Raw genomic sequence first — 18,114 nt, 5'->3', positions numbered from 1 at the left:
CTGTCAAATTTCACAAATTTCATCCAAAAATGACATTTTGGCAAAATATTTACATTTTCCATCAATACATTTTTTCCTTTGAAAATTTATGCCTCAGCCTTATATTTCGTTGCTTTGCCGTTGTGCTGTATCAAAATGCTCACACATACATGATGCCCATTCGATGTTGATCAACGACGACAAGGCAAATCACCACTAACACACGCACACATATACGACGACGATGGCTGTTATAGCATATCGCACAAGCAATGGCTAAACATAGGCACATATGCGAGTTAGCTAAATGCATGGAAAAATCATTGTATAGAGAAAAATATATTTGTTATGGAATTTTATTCGTTTATTACTAAATAATGATAAATTGTAGCTTCAACAAAATATGATCTCTTTTGAAATGTTTTTTGTGGCCCTGAAAAGGGCCTTTTAAGGTAGTATTTCGACGCAAAATGAAAAATATCAAGACATTTACTTGGAGCTGGTGTATTTAGTAACAGCCTTGGTACCTTCACTGACGGCGTGCTTAGCCAATTCACCGGGCAACAATAGACGGACGGCGGTCTGGATTTCCCGACTGGTGATGGTCGAGCGCTTGTTGTAGTGGGCCAAACGAGAGGCTTCGGCGGTAATACGTTCGAAGATATCGTTGACGAAACTGTTCATGATGCTCATAGCCTTGGAGGAGATACCGGTGTCGGGATGGACTTGCTTCAACACTTTGTAAATGTAGATAGCGTAACTCTCCTTACGCTTGGTACGTCTCTTCGACTTATCGCCCTTGGTAATGTTCTTTTGGGCTTTGCCGGCCTTTTTTGCTGCTTTACCACTGGCTTTAGGAGGCATTTTCACTTATTATTATTTTTTTTTTTTTTTTGAATCACACAAACACTTTTAACACTGTTCACAAATGATGAACCAAAACGGTTTGCTTTTGCTTTTGCTTTTAAATTTGCCATTTATTAATCCATATATTGTTACAAAGAAAATATTGGCTTATTTTAAATTCAATTTAATATATGCTTGGGATTTTTGAAATCTCTTAAGCCTAGGTATATCAATTTACATATAACAAGTTGATTTTGTTATAATAGTGTAACAGTTTTACTGTTTACACATCATCATACATTTTTAAGTTAATGGTCGTTAGTAGTAGCTCAAAAAAGGATTATTAAAAAGAGCTAGTTCATATAGTTTTTTGAAAATTTGTCTTAAATCTAATCTTAAATCTAGGCTTAATACTAATCTTAAATCTATACTTAAACTACAATTATATACAATATTTACATAATAATACATACATTATTGTGAGGTAATGTACACTGTGTCTGTAATATTAAATGTTTTGTACCTTCTATGGTAGAATAGGAGATTACTATTATTATCATAAAGTATTCCTTCGTCTCGAAGCTTAGTAAGGTCGGCGGGAGAGAGATGTCTTTTTTCCAGAATGGTAGGGTCGTCATTGCTTATTAATGAGCTCCTTATCATCTCGTTGTTAATATTTTGACTTTTTTCTACAAATTTAAGGCCACTTTTGACCAAAAATCTGTCAATGCGTCGAAGGCCAGATCTCTCATAAACTTCCTTATTTGATGGCATTTTAAATGATCCATCAGACAATATAAAGCCACGCAAACCTAAACAAGCCCGCAATATAGCACGTTCCCATATTCTTATGCGTTCCATCTGGTGTGAAGATATTCCAAACCAGGATGGGAACGCATATGAAATTATGGGTCTAATGACTTGAGTGTATATTAATAGTTTGACCTTTATAGGAAGGCCGCCACTCATGCTTAATACTTTATTGTATGTAAAATAGACTTTTTTAGCCTTTTTTAACACAAAATCTACATGTCTGCAGAAGTCAAACCTGTCGTGGAATAATATTCCAAGATATTTCAATGTGTCGTATGTTTGTATCACACCATCGCCAATTCGCACATTGGGAACAAAATGTCGAAAATTTTTGTAAACTAACCCTTTTGTGCCTGTAAGTACAATTGATTGGCATTTCGCAACATTCAGTTGGAGTTTCCATCTATCGAAATATACACTTAATTCTTGCAGATAAGTGTTCATTTTTCTATTGACCGCTTTTGCGAGAGGTCCTCTGAAGGCAATAAGTACATCGTCCGCATACATTAGAAGAAGTCCACCTTGGGGTGGTCCAGGGATATCACTTACATAGATGTTATATAGTAGGGGTCCCAAGATAGATCCTTGTGGTACGCCTGCTAATACCTGTCTTTGACTTGATCGTTTTTCACCCACTTTAACCTTGAAATGTCTCCCATCAAGAAAGCTTTTCACCATACTACAAATGTGTTCACTAAAGCCGAAAGACTGTAATTTGTAGATGATTCCCTGTTGCCATACCCTATCAAATGCCTTAGAAAAATCTAGGCTGACAGCCAAAGTTCCATTTTTTTTATTTAGCCCCTTCGATACATAGTCCGTAAAACAGGCAAGAGCGTGTGTTGTACAGTGCCCAGGTTTAAAACCAAATTGACAATTTCTCAGGATATTTCTATCCTCAATATCACGCTTGATTCGTTGTTGTATTACCATTTCCAGAATTTTCCCAAAAAGTGAAAGTAGCGAAATCGGTCTATAGTCGCTACAATTTTCCGGATTCCCCCCCGGTTTTGGGATTGGGACCATTAAAGCCACCTTCCACGCTCTAGGAAAATAGGAAAGGTTTAAGCAGTGATTAATGAGCACTGCCAAAAATTTGAATACCACGTCTCCTGCCCGCTTCAGGGCTATATCTGGTATATCATCAATGCCACAGGCTTTCTTGGATGGTCTTCGGGATATAGCCCATTTTATGTCCCCTGGTTTAACAAAACCAATCTCATACCATTGAGTCCTGTTCACGAAAACCGAGCCATCAGCTAGATTGTTCATATTGAAGTGTACCAGTGGTGAACCGCTACTAATTCCATCTATAGCCTCATTTATGAGGTTATTAAATGAGCTGTCATTAGGAAAATCGCTTGTTTGGTAATTGCTTTCTATATTGTTAGCTATTATTTCTGCTTTGGCTAAATCTTCACAGACGATGCTACCATCGTTACTAACCAGGTCACCTACAGAGTTTTTACCCGATATACCAACTGCCATCTTTACTTTTGAATAGGTTTTACTGTTGACTTCTATGTTCTGCAGCATAGATTTTCGGCGATTTCCTTCGAATTCATAAATCATACCCTCTATTATTCTGCTGAGGTTTCGAATATCAGCCTTTAATATTAACATTCTATCTGGGTCATGCGACCTTTTTAAAGCTCGATTAAGCCTTTTACGTTCTTTTATAAAGTGAAGTATTCTAGAAGGTAGTTCTCCCAAAGTTCCCTTTCTACGAGATCTTTTTGGAACTGCTTCCTGAATGGCATTTCTAAAGACTGATTCTAATTCAGCTACACAATCATCAATATTGTTAATCGTAACATTATTACTAGTAGGTAACATATGATGTGCTAGTTCTACATGTAATCTACGCCTGAAACGATGGATGTTCATATGGTCATAATCGTAAAACTTCTGAACTATCCCCCTTTGTACATCATTTACATTTATAATCAGCCTAACTGCTCTGTGGTCAGACTCAAAATCCAGTGTAGCTAATTGATTTCCACCTTCTGGAATAATGCCTGGAGAATGTAGAAAAAAGTCTATATGTGACTCACCTGTCCCATTAGGTCTAGTAGGCCTATGAGTGGAACAAGCCATTAAATTTGGGCAAAGAGTTATAAAATTTTCAAGTTTTCTACCCCTATCATTTGTTTCATTCCCTCCCCATAATGGGAGTTTTGCATTCAAATCTGCTCCTACAACAATTTCACTTGTGTTGCCTAAGTCTACAATAGCATTAAGATCATTTACCTGAAATCTTTCACCTGGTCGTTGGTATAGGGAAATGAAAGTAATGGGTGTACCATCACTCTTCCATATTCTGGCAGCACATGCTTCTATATTCCCACAATTTAAATAAAATCTTTCGCATTTATGCTTTTCTTTTACAAGAACTGCAGTCCCTCCCCCCATGCCTTCGACTCTATCGCAACGAAATATTTTATAACCATTAATATAAAAATTATGCTTTGCAGACAATTTATGCTCCGCCAATAACAACACATCCGGTTTATTGTTTTTTATAAAAATATTGAGATAATGTCTCTTGGCCAATGAGATACAAGAGTTTATGTTCAGAAAGAAGCAAATAAGTGAATTAGTCATCGATACTACTCAATGCGAATATCATGCCAAGAGTGGCTTGGGCTTGCCCCTCTGTCTCTTTTAATCTTCGGTATTCTGGTATGAATTTAACCACTTAACTTATGACTAAACTCAAGTTGACACCAAATGTCTTTTGACAATCCTCCGATACGGTAGAGAATATGTCCAAAATACCCTCATTTTGCTGCCTATGTGGGGTAGGCTGAATGTTAGGGGCTGGTTTTGTAGTACGGCTGTTGTTTATTACATCAGCGTACTGAACACCTGGATGTGTCAATGCCGAAGATGCTTTATATGCCATTGATTTGGCACGTGCTTCTTCCTTGGCTTTATTTATTTTTGCCATATAAGCTATTTTCATTGGGCATTTGGGGGAACTTGCAACATGCCCCTCTTTTTCGCAATTGACAAATTTAATGGTATTTCTAACTTCTTCTCCAGTATTTGGATCAACAATCGTAATTTCATCAATTCCCTGTTCTTTACCAGGTAGTGGACATTCCCCTGGACCATGAGGGTCGCAACATTTAACACACCTATATGGCATGCCGCATCCTGCAGAAGTATGTCCAGGTCTTTGACAATTTCGGCACTGTGTGTCATTTCTACCTTTATTCTTACGAATGCGTACATTCCAATTAAGAATTTTCTTGATTTTGTAAATTTTATTAATATCTGAGTGGCGTGCAAACCAAATTAACCATTTATTTTCTGAAATATTAATGGTTTCAATTACCTCAATTGGAAAGTTAAAATTAAAATTATTTTCCAAACAATTTTTAATTTCGTTTTCTGAAAATTCTCTGGAGAGATTTTCTACCACTACCTTATATGGTAAGAGAATTTTGGGTGTATGGGTGTGGTATTTTATACCAGATTCACCTAATTTCTGTGTTACCTTTGTAAAGTCTTCGAGAGATCTGACCTTCACATTTATTCTTGAATTTCTTAATAAAATTAATGAGTACTCACCGTGACCCAACCATTCGTTGATTAGTTTGGACATCTCTTCCGCACCGATATCGTATACAGTTATAGAAGTATTCGTTTTTCTACTGTCATTCTTATTATTAGATGTAGTTGGACTGCTAGCCGCCGGGACATCTGAAGATTTCTGCACATTTGAAGATTTCTGCACATTTGAAGATTTCTGCATATTTGTAGATTTCTGCATATTATTGCCGTTTGCCGGAATTTTGTCGATCTTGTTTGATTTCTGGATGTCGTCCTTCATTATCACTTTTCTATTTTTGATTTTTGCAATATTTTTCGTACCGTCCATACGAACAGAAACTGCTGGCAGTGCAGTTTGTACTTCTACTTCCATCGCAGTGCTGAGGTTTTCTGCTACCTCAGCCGACCAATCATTATTTGCATCTTTAGCATTTGTATGCTTATTGAATTCTTGCGATTTATATTTTTGTAATTCTTCACATAGGATATTACATTTTTCTTTTAGGCTTTTTAATTCGGCCATAAGCTGTGCATTGATGATTGCCAGCTTTGAAATTTCTAAAGATGATTCACTACTGTCACCTTCAGCTCTCTTTTTCTTTTTGCGTTTTCGCAATGAAATGTCTTTTATAGTTTTGGAAGTATCACTTGTTGCCGCATTTATGCTTGCATCACTTAGGTATTCGATGAGCATAGCCAATGCCTTATTTTCACAATTAATGTCAGCAGATGTTTGTTTGACTACATTATTATTTTTATTTAATGTAGAAATATTTTCATCAAAAAATGATTCAACAGTCACTTTTCTACCTTTTATGATGGTAGTGTTTATTTTGGATGTTTTTTCATCCATATTCAGTTCTACATTTGAATGTCTTTTTTCCACTATAAATGTTTATTTTTAACACTACTCCAAATAAGGAGCGAACACAGTAAGTTTCACTTTGCTTTGTAGCTTGTTTTATTTCACTTCACTAGATGCGCACACAAACACTGTTAACACTTGAATAACCTAAACGGCCAGCTATACAGAATTTGTAGATTGTAGTCGACAAGAATTTCAGGTAGTCACAGCTAGCTGGCACACACAAGGCAAACCACCCCATTATTGAAGAAATGTGTGTGTGAGAAAAGTATAAATAGCACGTTTCGAGGCGAAAATTTTTATCATTTGTGTTTTTCAGTGCTTAAGTGAAGTGTTCAAAACTAAAATAAAGTGAAAATGTCTGGTCGTGGTAAAGGTGGCAAAGTTAAGGGAAAGGCAAAGTCCTGTTTCAATCGTGCTGGTCTTCAATTCCCCGTCGGTCGTATCCATCGTCTGTTGGGCAAAGGCAACTATGCTGAGCGTGTTGGTGCCGGTGCTCCCGTCTATTTAGCCGCTGTCATGGAATATTTGGCTGCCGAAGTCTTGGAATTGGCTGGCAATGCTGCCCGTGACAACAAGAAGACTCGTATCATTCCCCGTCACTTGCAATTGGGCATCCGTAACGACGAAGAATTTAACAAATTGCTGTCTGGCGTTACCATTACCCAAGGTGGTGTATTGCCAAACATCCAAGCTGTTCTCTTGCCCAAGAAGACCGAAAAGAAAGGCTAAATTATTTCGAAAGGTATTATGGAATGAAGAAGAAGAATACAGACCATCGTATAATTCCATAGAAAAATCAACCAATCCGTCCTTTTCAGGACGACAAAAAATATTTGAAAAGAGAAAGAAAATTGCGTCAAGCTACATTATTTGCATTAATATTAAAAAAATATACAAATTCTCAATAATTTTCTATGAGACGTTGGCAGAATAACTGTTTTTCGTTGTCAGTTGCATATTTGTGTTGTCGTTGTTGTTGTCTCTTATGATTTCAGGAATAGAGCACGAGAGAGAGATCGTGGCGTCACCAAATGAGTATGTATACTATGAGGAGGAAGAAGAAGCATGTTGCATTGGTGGTGGCTCGCAGTAATTTTATGTGAAAAAATCGTACCCCGGCGCATTCTTGGTGAAGGCACAAAGTAGACGATTTGCAAGGGAATTTTGGCGGCAAAGTATTGTTTTGGTGGAAATAAATCGACGCATACATGAAAATAAAAGTACGTTGTGGTGCTATGGAAAATTTTAAACACAAAAAATAGAATAAAAGTAACATAATGAAATGAAAATTAACGAAAATAATTACAAAGAAAAATAAAATAACGTAAATTAACAACTAAATTAAAATAAAATAAGAAAATTTTTAAAAATTAAGGCAAATATTAGTGAAAATTTAAAGAAATTTAAATGAAAATATTTGGAAATAAATTAAAGAAATTTCGAATAATAAATAGATTTTATGAAAATAAAAGATACTTTAAATGAAGTCACAAATTTTTAAATTAATAGTAAGGAAATATACAAAATAATTTTAAATTAATAATAAGGAAATAAGTAAAATAATTTTAAATAAAACGAATTAGTGATTTTTAAAAAATAATCTAATGAAAAATTAAATAGAAATTAGTTGAAAATTAAATAAAAAAATTTAACATAAATAAAATAAAATTCATTTAATGAAGAATTTTTAAATAAAATTCAATAATTTTAATTTTTGATACAATTTTAAAGGAAATGATTAGTGAATAATTTACAAATATTTAATTAAATTTTTGAAGATAATATGAATCAACGATCTATTTAATAAATATTTTCAACAATTTTAAATTAAATGTTGAGAAAAGATTCAACAATGTTTGAAAAAGTCAAAATGAAATTCCTTTGCTAACACAGCATGGTTGTTCTTTAATAATATCGACAAAATAATACCAATACATACATAAAGCGACGTTATGTTATACTCATATTATACGAAAAGGAAGAAGAAGAAGAACTAAATGTGTTTAGCGATGTGAGTTGCCGACGGCATGTTTATGATCGTGAATAAAATACGAGACCTCGGTAAAACAATGTTTACGGTGAAAATATTCAGGAAAAAATTGAAACGAGTAAGTATTTATATTTTTTCTTTATTTGATTTTTAGACATTTTTCACGAATTGTGAGAAAAAAAAATACGAGAAAGCTGAAAAAGAAAATTATTAGAAATTTTAACATAAAATTCCTACATTTCCTAAGGTAAGTGTTTATTTTTTATTTATTTTAATTAAAAAAAATAGTTTTCAACAAGAAAGTATCTCTTTTTTGATATATTTTGTGGTCCTGAAAAGGACCGATTGTTTTGTTGTAAATAAGATTTCTCCAAATTGCGTCAAGAATTTGTTTAACCGCCGAAACCGTACAAGGTACGGCCTTGTCTCTTCAAAGCATATACGACATCCATAGCGGTGACGGTTTTACGCTTAGCATGTTCGGTGTAGGTGACAGCATCACGAATAACGTTTACCAAAAACACCTTCAGAACACCACGAGTTTCTTCGCAAATCAGGCCAGAGATATGTTTTACACCGCCACGACGAGCCAAAAGTCTAATAGCTGGCTTGGTAATACCTTGGAAATTATCACGGAGCACTTTCCTGTGACATTTAGCGCCACCTTTTCCCAAGCCTTTACCACCTTTACCACGACCAGTCATTTTTTCACTTTAGTTTATTTCACTTATCACTTCACGAACAGTTTGAGCACTAATGTTTTTTTTTTCCGGAACTAACGTATTTATATACTTATCTAGAATTATATCGATTATTTCAAATAATTATTGAACATTGGTTAAGGCCAACCCATTCATTTGAATAACAAATTAAGATATTTTTATATATTTGTCTTGTGAAAAAGGAATAAAAAATACAAGTTTTACAATTACTTATTTCTACTTATATCTACTTAAAACTAATAAAACAAACATAACATAAAAATAAGATTTAGATTTAGTTTTAATTCATTGTTCAGTACTATATACTTTGTTGTTAAAGTCTAAGGTTTTGTATTTTCTGTGATAAAAAAGTAAGTTACCTAACTCATCATATAAGTCTCCAGTGCTTGCTAGATTTAACAGACTCGTTGCAGGTAAAAATCCATTTATGACTATCAATCTATTATATACTTCATCAGAAATTATAAAATCTTTTACTATTTGGTTATTATGTGTACAACATTTAGTTAGACAATCAATGGCTGTTCTAACAGTAAATTTGTCAAATCTTTCTATTTTGCTATCTTGAAAGATTTTCTTGTTAGACGGGCGTTTATAAAATCCCTGCTCAGTTTGTTGCCATCCTAAACCTAGGCATTGGGATATTATTTTCCTTTCAAATTGACGAATACGTTCCATTTGATGTGACGATATTTGTGACCACACTGGGAAGGCACAGCTCATTGTGGGTCTAATAATTTGCTTATATAATGCTAGTTTTATATTTTTATTAAGTTTTCGTCTTTTATTGAGTACCCCTAGGTAGGAATGATATGCTATTTTCCCCTTTTTAATTAGGAGATCTGCACGTTTTATGTAACTCATGTCCTCTTTAAAAACAACACCAAGGTATTTCATTGTCTGTGTAGTATTTATTATTTCATTTCCAATTTTTATATTTGGTATATATTTTTTGGCATTTTTGTACAGATTTAATCGATTGCCTTTAAAAATTATTGCTTGGCATTTTTGTGTGTTTAACTTCAGGTACCATTTGTCAAAATATTCTTTTAGAACCATTAGAAATTGGCAAAATTTTTGTTAGCGACCGTAGCTCTAGGATGAGTGGAGGTAGCCAAGATGTCGTGCGCATAAATAAGCATTTGGATATTAGCTGGTGGTTGTGGGATGTCAGCCAGATAAATATTATAAAGGACTGGCCCCAAAACCGACCCCTGGGGTACTCCAGCACAAACTTGAAGAATATTGGAATTAATCTCATCAACTACCACATAGAATTGTCTATGTTCCAAATAATTATTAATAAGTTTTACTATAAAGTAATTAAATCCATAGGCATTCTTCATTTTAGAAACAATTCCTTCTCGAGGAACTGTGTCGAATGCCTTTTGGAAGTCTAGACTGACAGCAATTGTAGCACTTCTTTTATTGAACCCGTTGCTAATTATGTTGTTTAATGCCAGTAAAGCATGTGTTGTAGAATGTTGCTTTCTAAACGGAACTGGTTATTTTTTAGTATGTTGCTGTTTTCAATGTGATCATTGAGTCTATCTAAAATTATAACTTCAAACAGCTTTCCTAGACAGGAAAGTAGAGAAATTGGTCTGTAGCTGTTAGGATCTGTGGGGTCTTTACCAGGCTTAAGTATTGGTAAGACCTTTGCTGTTTTCCATTTTTTTGGAAAATATCCTGTGTTTAAACAATGATTGAATATCACAGTTAAAAATAGCCATGTTCTATGATCAGTTTTTCTTAAAATATAATTAGGAATGTTGTCCTCGCCAGAAGATTTTTTATTATTTAGAGTTTTGATTATTTTCCCAACCTCATTTGGAGTGGTTAATTGCAGGGAAAGTCTTAGTTGAGGATTAAGATTTCTTCCATTGGCTAGAAAGTTCTCACCAAATTGTACTAAATTTAAATCAGTACTAACACGAGTGCCGAAATTAGTACTATTCGAGTTTTGGATATTTACAAAATTTTTAGCCAATAAATCTGCTTTTTCTTTATCTGTTACGATTTCATCTCCTGAGTCATTAAGATGCGTTATCTTTCTCTGTGTTAATTTTCCGCTTATTTCCTTGACCTTACGGAACATGTCTTTTCCAGGACAAATAGTTTCTAATTTACTTATAAAGTTTTTTTCTTCAAACATCTTAATTTTTTGTTGAATAAGATGATCCATGTTTTTTATTATAGCCCTCAAGGTAATTGCTTCTTGGGGGTCAAAAATTCTGTAGAGTCTCCTTCTTGCTGTTTTTTTTTTTTTTTTTTTTTTTTGTGCAATTAAATGCATAATGTCAGGAGGAAGCTTAGCTAGACTGGTGCCTGAGGGAATGAAAGTTTTCATGGCAGAATTCATAGCTGTATTGAAAGCCTCTGTCAAACGATTAATTGCTTCATCTATTTGCCAAATTTCTACATTTCTATCTAAAGGCAGCATATGACCTCGTAGATCTGTTGCCAAGGTGTTATTTAAAACATTTAACTGTAGGCTATTAAAATCATATATTCTCTTAGGAATTTGTCTCACTAATTGAATTGGGATATCCATCATTATTGCCTTATGATCTGATTCAAAATCAAGAGTTTTAGGCCTTACTGGGCTTAAAATACTTGGTGTTGACATAAAAATGTCAATGTATGTTTGAGATCTACTAGTACATCGAGTCGGACTATCTGTTGGTCGTAAGAATAAATTGGGTTCATTATCTAGCCAGCCTTTTAAAACTCTGCCTTTTTGGTTTGTGCGATTATCTCCCCATTCACTGTTCCTGGCATTTAAATCGGCACCAATTATAGCCTCATTCGAGGCTATAAGAGCACTTATATTATTTAGGTCAATTATATTCAGAGTACTATTTGGTTTACTATATAGAGACAAAACTATTATTTCTCTACCATTGAGTGACTTTATTTTTTCTGCAGTACCTTCCATGCTATTAAGGTTTGTTGGAAGTCTCTCACTTTTGATATATTTTTTTAGGCATATAGCTGTTCCCCCATTTGAACTACTTATTCTATCCTGCCTATAAATTTTATAAGATTCTAAATTTAGAGAATGTTTTGGCGAAACTCCGTGTTCGGCTAACAAAAGTATGTCCGGATTATATTGTTTAGTGAAAAGATTTAGATAGTGTCTTCTATGTCTAGACACTATCGAATTTACATTAATAAAAATAATTTTTAGATTAGTCATCTAGTTTTAGACTTGTAAAAAGCTGATATAAGGAACGAGTCCTTTCAGCATCTGTTGATAATTTTTTGTATGACTCCACGTGTGATCCAATCTTCTCGAGGCAAGTGAAGAAATCTTTACCCAGAAGCCTTTTACAATCAGCATCAAATTTTTGCATGAAGTCATCTGATCTTTTTTGAATAGGGGGTAGCTTGTGTACATTATTGCCAATTCTTGCCATATTGGAATATGTGGCAGAATTGGTGAAATTAGATGTTTTTATTTCTTGTGAAATAGGAATTTGTTGGGTAAATTGCTTAGAAATAGCAGTTGATTTTTTAAGATTTTTCTGGGCAATCATTTTTTCAATAAGTCTCTTCCTTGTAGGACAATCTTTGGCACTGGCTACATGACCGTACATTTTGCAATTGTAACAATAAACTGGTTTACCAATAGCTTTTACTATTTCCCCTGTATTTGGGTCTACTGAGATTTGCTCCTCAGTGTTCTGTTCTTTATTAGGTATGGGGCATTGACCTGGTTCATGACCACCAGGGCATTTAACACACCTGTAAGGCATTTTACAGTTAGTGGCTATGTGACCATGCCACTGACATTTTCGGCATTGTATAAGGCTCTCTCTTTTTTATACTGTTCAATTTTTATTTCAGAATTAAGAAAATATTTGAGCTTTTTTAAAGTGCCTGTGTCCGAAGCACTACCTATTTGAAACAGCCATTGATTTCCATTGATTTTTATTATAGACTTTAGGTCTATATTTAACTTTTTTTCTGCAATAACATCTTCTATGTCTTCCTTAGTATATGTATTGGAAAGGGACTTGATGATTAGAGTTCTAGGTTTAAGATCCTTAGGGGTATATGTATAATAGGCAATATTTTGACTATCTAAAAATTCCCTTGTTAATGTATAGTCTTTTATCGTTTTTAATTTTAATTCTGTCATTTTACCTCTCAAAATTTTAATTGAAAATAAATCATGATTAAGTTCTTTCTTTAAATTAATAGTTAATTGCCTTATATTGGCGTTATGAATTTTAATAGAGGGTGGGCTGGCCTTTCCTGGGATTTTACTGTTTTTGTTATTGTTTTCTTGTAGTAAATTTTGGTTTGTATTTGTGTTGACAGCTGCAGTATTACGATGTGCCTCTTCAGCCCAGTCTGCAGTATACATTACTTCTTCACATATGGTGACGTCATTGTTCCCGATTTGTTGTATATGTTTTTGTCCATTTTGCTGCATTGGCAGTATCGGCTTCTTGCCTGCCAGAACTTGCTTTTTCTCTGCATTCATAGGCAGTGTCGGCATCTTGCGTGCCTGAACCTGTGTTTTTCTGCATTCATAGGCAGTATCGGCTTCTTGCCTGCCTGAACCTGTGTTTTTTCTGCATTCAATGTTTGCGTTTCATTTGGCATTATGTTTAAATTTTCCAAAGACTGGTTATTTGAAGTATTTTGGCCAGTGGCCAGTTGATTTTGGAGAGTTGCTATTACCCTCTTATAACTGTTTTCCTTAGAATGGAATTCCATCAGCAGTTTGGTATTCTCTTCTAGTTGTTTCCTTAAGGCGGTGAGCTCCGCTAGGAGACATCGATTATTGTCTTCCATACATTTAAGGGAATTTTCGAGTTGAGTTATTGTTGCCCTCAATTTCATATTTTCATATATTGAGTCGTCTTCAGACTTGTGTTTCCGCTTTTTCTTACTGCGTTTCTCTTTCTTCAGTATGCCAGAAGATTCGCTGGAAACATTATCATCATTCATGGGAATAACTTGCGCTTCAGCTGCTAGATCTGCTGAATCCTCAGAAAAAAGCGCGTTGTCACCATCATCCTCCAAAGTAGTCATGCTGACGCCAGTAATCAGAAATTTCAACATTTGCACTGACACATGAACCACAATGAATAATTCCGATTTTATTTTTTTTTTAATGAGTTCAAGTTTTGGTTCTTAAGTCTTTCACAAAAGTTCAAATAATTTTGTTTTAGTTTATTCACTGATCACTATGATGTTTACACTTTCACTTCACAACACAGAATGTTGATGTTTTTTTCCGGGCGATTCCGCTCGTATTTATACAAAATTTGAGGCTCTCTCCAACCATTTAACGCACAAGTAAAGTATGTACAGTTATATGTGTGTGTGTACATTTGCCGTTAGTATTGCATGTTCTCTTTTGTGTGTGCGTGTACATTTGGTATACCGATAAGTAAGAATTCACTAACATATCAACCCCGAAAGTTGATGCTAACAGCACAATTTTCTATAAATACTCGTTTTCGTGGCGATGGCAACGTTATTACAGTGTTAACAGTGTTTGTGTGCATATCTCTAGTGAAGTGAAAAAAATTCAAGTGAAAAATGGCTCGTACTAAGCAAACTGCCCGTAAATCGACCGGTGGAAAGGCTCCCCGTAAACAACTAGCCAGCAAAGCTGCCCGTAAGAGTGCCCCAGCCACCGGCGGAGTTAAGAAGCCTCATCGTTTCCGTCCCTGTACAGTTGCTTTGCGTCAAATCCGTCGTTACCAGAAGAGTACTGAATTGTTGATCCGCAAATTGCCCTTCCAACGTTTGGTTCGTGAAATCGCTCAAGATTTCAAAACTGACTTGCGTTTCCAGAGCTCTGCTGTTATGGCTTTGCAAGAAGCCAGCGAAGCCTACTTGGTTGGTCTTTTCGAAGATACTAACTTGTGCGCCATCCATGCTAAGCGTGTCACTATCATGCCTAAAGATATCCAATTGGCCAGACGTATTCGTGGAGAACGTGCTTAAATTCTTGACGTTTTAAAAGCAACATTTTTACAACAAAACAATCGGTCCTTTTCAGGACCACAAATATTTTACAAAAAAGAAATATTTTTTTACTCAATCTACAATTTTTAGTATTTTTTTGAAATAAATAAAAAGAATTTAGGGCTTTGATTATTTTTGAAAATTTTTAAAATAACGAAGTATTTTTTTGATGTTGGTTTTTTTCCTTGATTATTTTTCGTCACTTTATTTTTTTATTTTATTTTGATCGAATATTTTATTTTTTTTTTTAATTTTATTTGAATTTGTTGAATTATCCATTTTGATATTTTCCTTTAATTTGCAAAATTATTATCATTTTTGTACTCCCTCTTCGAAAAAAATTCTATGACTCATAAAAACAACCACTACATACATTTTTCTAACGGGATTTCTTTGTCCATTTTGTTTTATTTTATGCCCCTTCGATCATTTTTTTTCTGTTGTGGACTATTCAATTTAGTGGGAAAAAATTCTCTGCCTTTAATTTATACGAATTATTTCATGTGAATTTTAAAAATTTCCAGCTAAATTTGTGCCCCTCCTATTTAATTGTTTTCAGGAATGATGTATGAAATATGTTTTATTCCTTTTCAGCAAAATTTTTAAATATTTTAAAAGCATTTTAAGAGATTTGTTTATGAATTTTCTCCGTATGGAATCACAAAATTATTTTTGTCCGATATATTTAGAGAAATTGGTCATAATTTATTATTTTCAAAAATCGAAGAAGAAAATAATTGATTTGTTGAGAATTTTGATGTAAAATATAATTTAAAATATTATAAAAAGAAATGCCAATAATATCTGCCCTCAAAGTTGATCGAAAAACAATTTTGTAAAACGCAATTAATTTCATGACATTTCCAAGTGTTCTAGGTGATATTTGCCTATAAAGAGGAATTTCTTTTTGGGAATATTTTTTCATAAAATTAACAAAAATTTGACAAAATAACTTAGAAAGTGGCTTCTAATACTATTTTTAATAAATTTTAGAACAAATTATGTTAAATTTCATAAAAAATATTGCAAAATGAAAATACATAACCGTTTGTCACTGAATGCCTGTACATTGGCAGTATGAAGTATTCAGGGGATTTTGTAACTTTTCCCCGTAAATTATGACTTTTTGTGAATAATGTTATATTTTGATGTAAATATACAAATTCTGAAATGTTTTTTAATAAATTTTTATAAAACTTATTAAGATTTGAGCTTTCAAATTTATTTCAAGAAAAACTTTTCTTCATTGAAATTATGCCAACAAGAGGATTTCTGCTGTCATAGACCACATAATAATTTCAATTTTTTCACATGGTAAAATATGAAATTTCATTGATATTTTTCTTTAATCCTAAAGTAAACATATTAGGCTACATTTTCAAAAAGAATTTTCAATTGATTTTTCATAGAAAATTCGATTTTTTTAAATTTTAGTTGGAAATTTGTGATTACATTTTTATAATCTGCCAAGTTAAACGTTTTAGTGGAAATTATCAAAGCTTCTTCAGGAAAATTTAATTTCTCCGAAAACTTTTGTAAAAAATTAAACACGCTTCCACACAATCTATCGAAAAATGTACCAATTGACTACTATGCACATCTCATCTTTTCGATGTACCTACACTTTAGCTCGCCGCTAACAAAGAGTCTGTCTTAAGCTCTTGGAGTGAACAGACCGTCTGCGGACAAGTGCCAGTGCTAAGTGTTAAATAAAAAGTGAAAAGTGATAAGTGAAGTGGACTTGGAAAGGTTTTGTTTCAAGCTTCTTTGTTTCAAACTTAGAAGAGATTTTTCCAAGTTTCACTAAAATCCCGTCGGCAAATTGAATTTGTGCCTGTCGTCGGGAAGTGTGTCCAGTGACTCTCCTGCGGCAATCTTGGAAAGGATTGCCGCTGGTAGCAGCTCCCTTGGTGGTAGGAGCCTTGGTACCCTTGTTGGTAGGAGCAGTCGGTCCCCGATGGAGGTGGCCGATGATAATGCCGTACCGGGGCCGTCGGTCGGTAATGCAGTACCGCTAGTCGGTAATACAGTACTAATGACCGGCGGTGTCGGTAATGCAGTGTCAGTCGGTAGTGCAGTACCCTGTGGTGATGCAGTATCGGTAACGATGGTATTGTCGTCACCTTTGGTCGGTAGTACAGTATCGCATGTCGGTAATGTAGTACCAATGACCATTGGTGTAGGTAATGCAGTACCGGTCGGTAGTGTAGTACCTTATGGTAACGCAGTGCCGGTCGGTAATGCAGTGTTTTTATCCGCTCGAACTGTCGATAAGGCAGTTCGTGACGGCACTACCGACGATTTCACCGGCCGGAGGTTTCCAGCGGTCGGTAATGCAGTACCCCAACAACTGGTAACTGCAGTTCCCGCGGGCAAAGCCGTGCCCATTGTTTGTGTCTCGGCTGGTATAGAGGACACAACAGACGACACGACCACAGACGGCGCCGCTGCTGGAAAGCAGCGGAAGCGTAAGAAAAAACGTGGTTCGCAAGAGGGCGACTCGCCCTATGAATCGTTGAAGCTGGAGGCTAAAATCCGCCAGCTGGAAACCTCGTTATCTCTTCTTGCGAAGGATAACAAATCCTTGGCGGCAGAGTTGGCTGTCGTCAAGGCGCGCCAAGAGGAGACGGCCAGACAACTCAATACTGAGTTTCAGCGCGTCTCCAGCTGCAAGCGCATTATTGCAGCGTATGAGAAGAAATTCTCAGTTAATGCCGGTGAGATCATGGAGAGCTCACCCACACTTAATGATGGTGCCTCAATGGAGGTCGAACTGCTCACGCCACCAGTGAGGCAGTCTGCGTGCACACCGCCGGTGGCGCAGTTTCAGGTGGAAGCAAGCCGGGCTCCACTACAGGCAGTCAAGAAGCCCATCCTGCCTGGGAAGAAGAACGTCGAGGTCGCTGGAAAACCGACCAAAGAACCACGACGGAAAGTTAAGAAGGTCCAAATTATCAACGGACCTAATGAAGAGCCCAAAACAGCAACAACATCAGCAGCAACAACATCAGCAGCAACAACATCAGCAGCAGCAGCAACAACGTCAGCAGCAGCGGCAGCAGTAGCAGTTAAGCGAAAAGTGGATGCTACACCAGGAAAAAATGGTAAGTCGATACCACCTTTGTCGACAGTTGACGTTAATGTAAAGGGGGTGACTGACAATTTGATTAAATTGCTCGGACACGACAAATTTACAGTAAAATTAGTCAATCGCAAGGTTAGTGCTTTTCACCTTACCTCATTGGAAGACCATGAGAAGGTGAAAGAATTTTTTGTTAAAGAGGGTATACATTTTTATACCCATGCTCCAAAAGGCCAAACACCGTACTCCGTAGTCATGGAGGGCC

The 18,114-nt window shown here is 35.3% G+C and overlaps 4 protein-coding genes across 4 annotated transcripts; 2 read left to right on the top strand and 2 right to left on the bottom strand.

Annotated features, from left to right (window-relative positions):
• Positions 1-413: 413 nt before the first annotated feature.
• Positions 414-915, bottom strand: LOC131804946 (histone H2B.1/H2B.2-like). Its single transcript, XM_059128179.1, has one exon. It carries the CDS (start codon positions 841-843, stop codon positions 469-471), a length of 375 nt encoding a protein of 124 aa, XP_058984162.1. The 5' UTR covers positions 844-915; the 3' UTR covers positions 414-468.
• A 5,441-nt stretch (positions 916-6,356) lies between these two features.
• On the top strand, positions 6,357-6,881 carry LOC131804947 (histone H2A-like). The gene has a single exon (XM_059128180.1). It carries the CDS (start codon positions 6,419-6,421, stop codon positions 6,791-6,793), a length of 375 nt encoding a protein of 124 aa, XP_058984163.1. The 5' UTR covers positions 6,357-6,418; the 3' UTR covers positions 6,794-6,881.
• Positions 6,882-8,414: 1,533 nt separating this feature from the next.
• LOC131804949 (histone H4-like) lies at positions 8,415-8,806 on the bottom strand. Its single transcript, XM_059128182.1, has one exon. It carries the CDS (start codon positions 8,756-8,758, stop codon positions 8,447-8,449), a length of 312 nt encoding a protein of 103 aa, XP_058984165.1. The 5' UTR covers positions 8,759-8,806; the 3' UTR covers positions 8,415-8,446.
• Positions 8,807-14,285: 5,479 nt separating this feature from the next.
• On the top strand, positions 14,286-14,753 carry LOC131804944 (histone H3-like). The gene has a single exon (XM_059128177.1). The coding sequence runs from the start codon at positions 14,336-14,338 to the stop codon at positions 14,744-14,746; it is 411 nt and encodes a 136-aa protein (XP_058984160.1). The 5' UTR covers positions 14,286-14,335; the 3' UTR covers positions 14,747-14,753.
• The last annotated feature ends 3,361 nt before the right edge of the window (positions 14,754-18,114 follow it).

Source organism: Musca domestica, unplaced genomic scaffold, assembly GCF_030504385.1.
Source record: "Musca domestica strain aabys unplaced genomic scaffold, Musca_domestica.polishedcontigs.V.1.1 5, whole genome shotgun sequence".
NCBI lineage: Eukaryota > Metazoa > Arthropoda > Insecta > Diptera > Muscidae > Musca > Musca domestica.
Note: the sequence above shows the minus strand (reverse complement) of the source record. Positions and strands in the feature narration are given on the sequence as shown.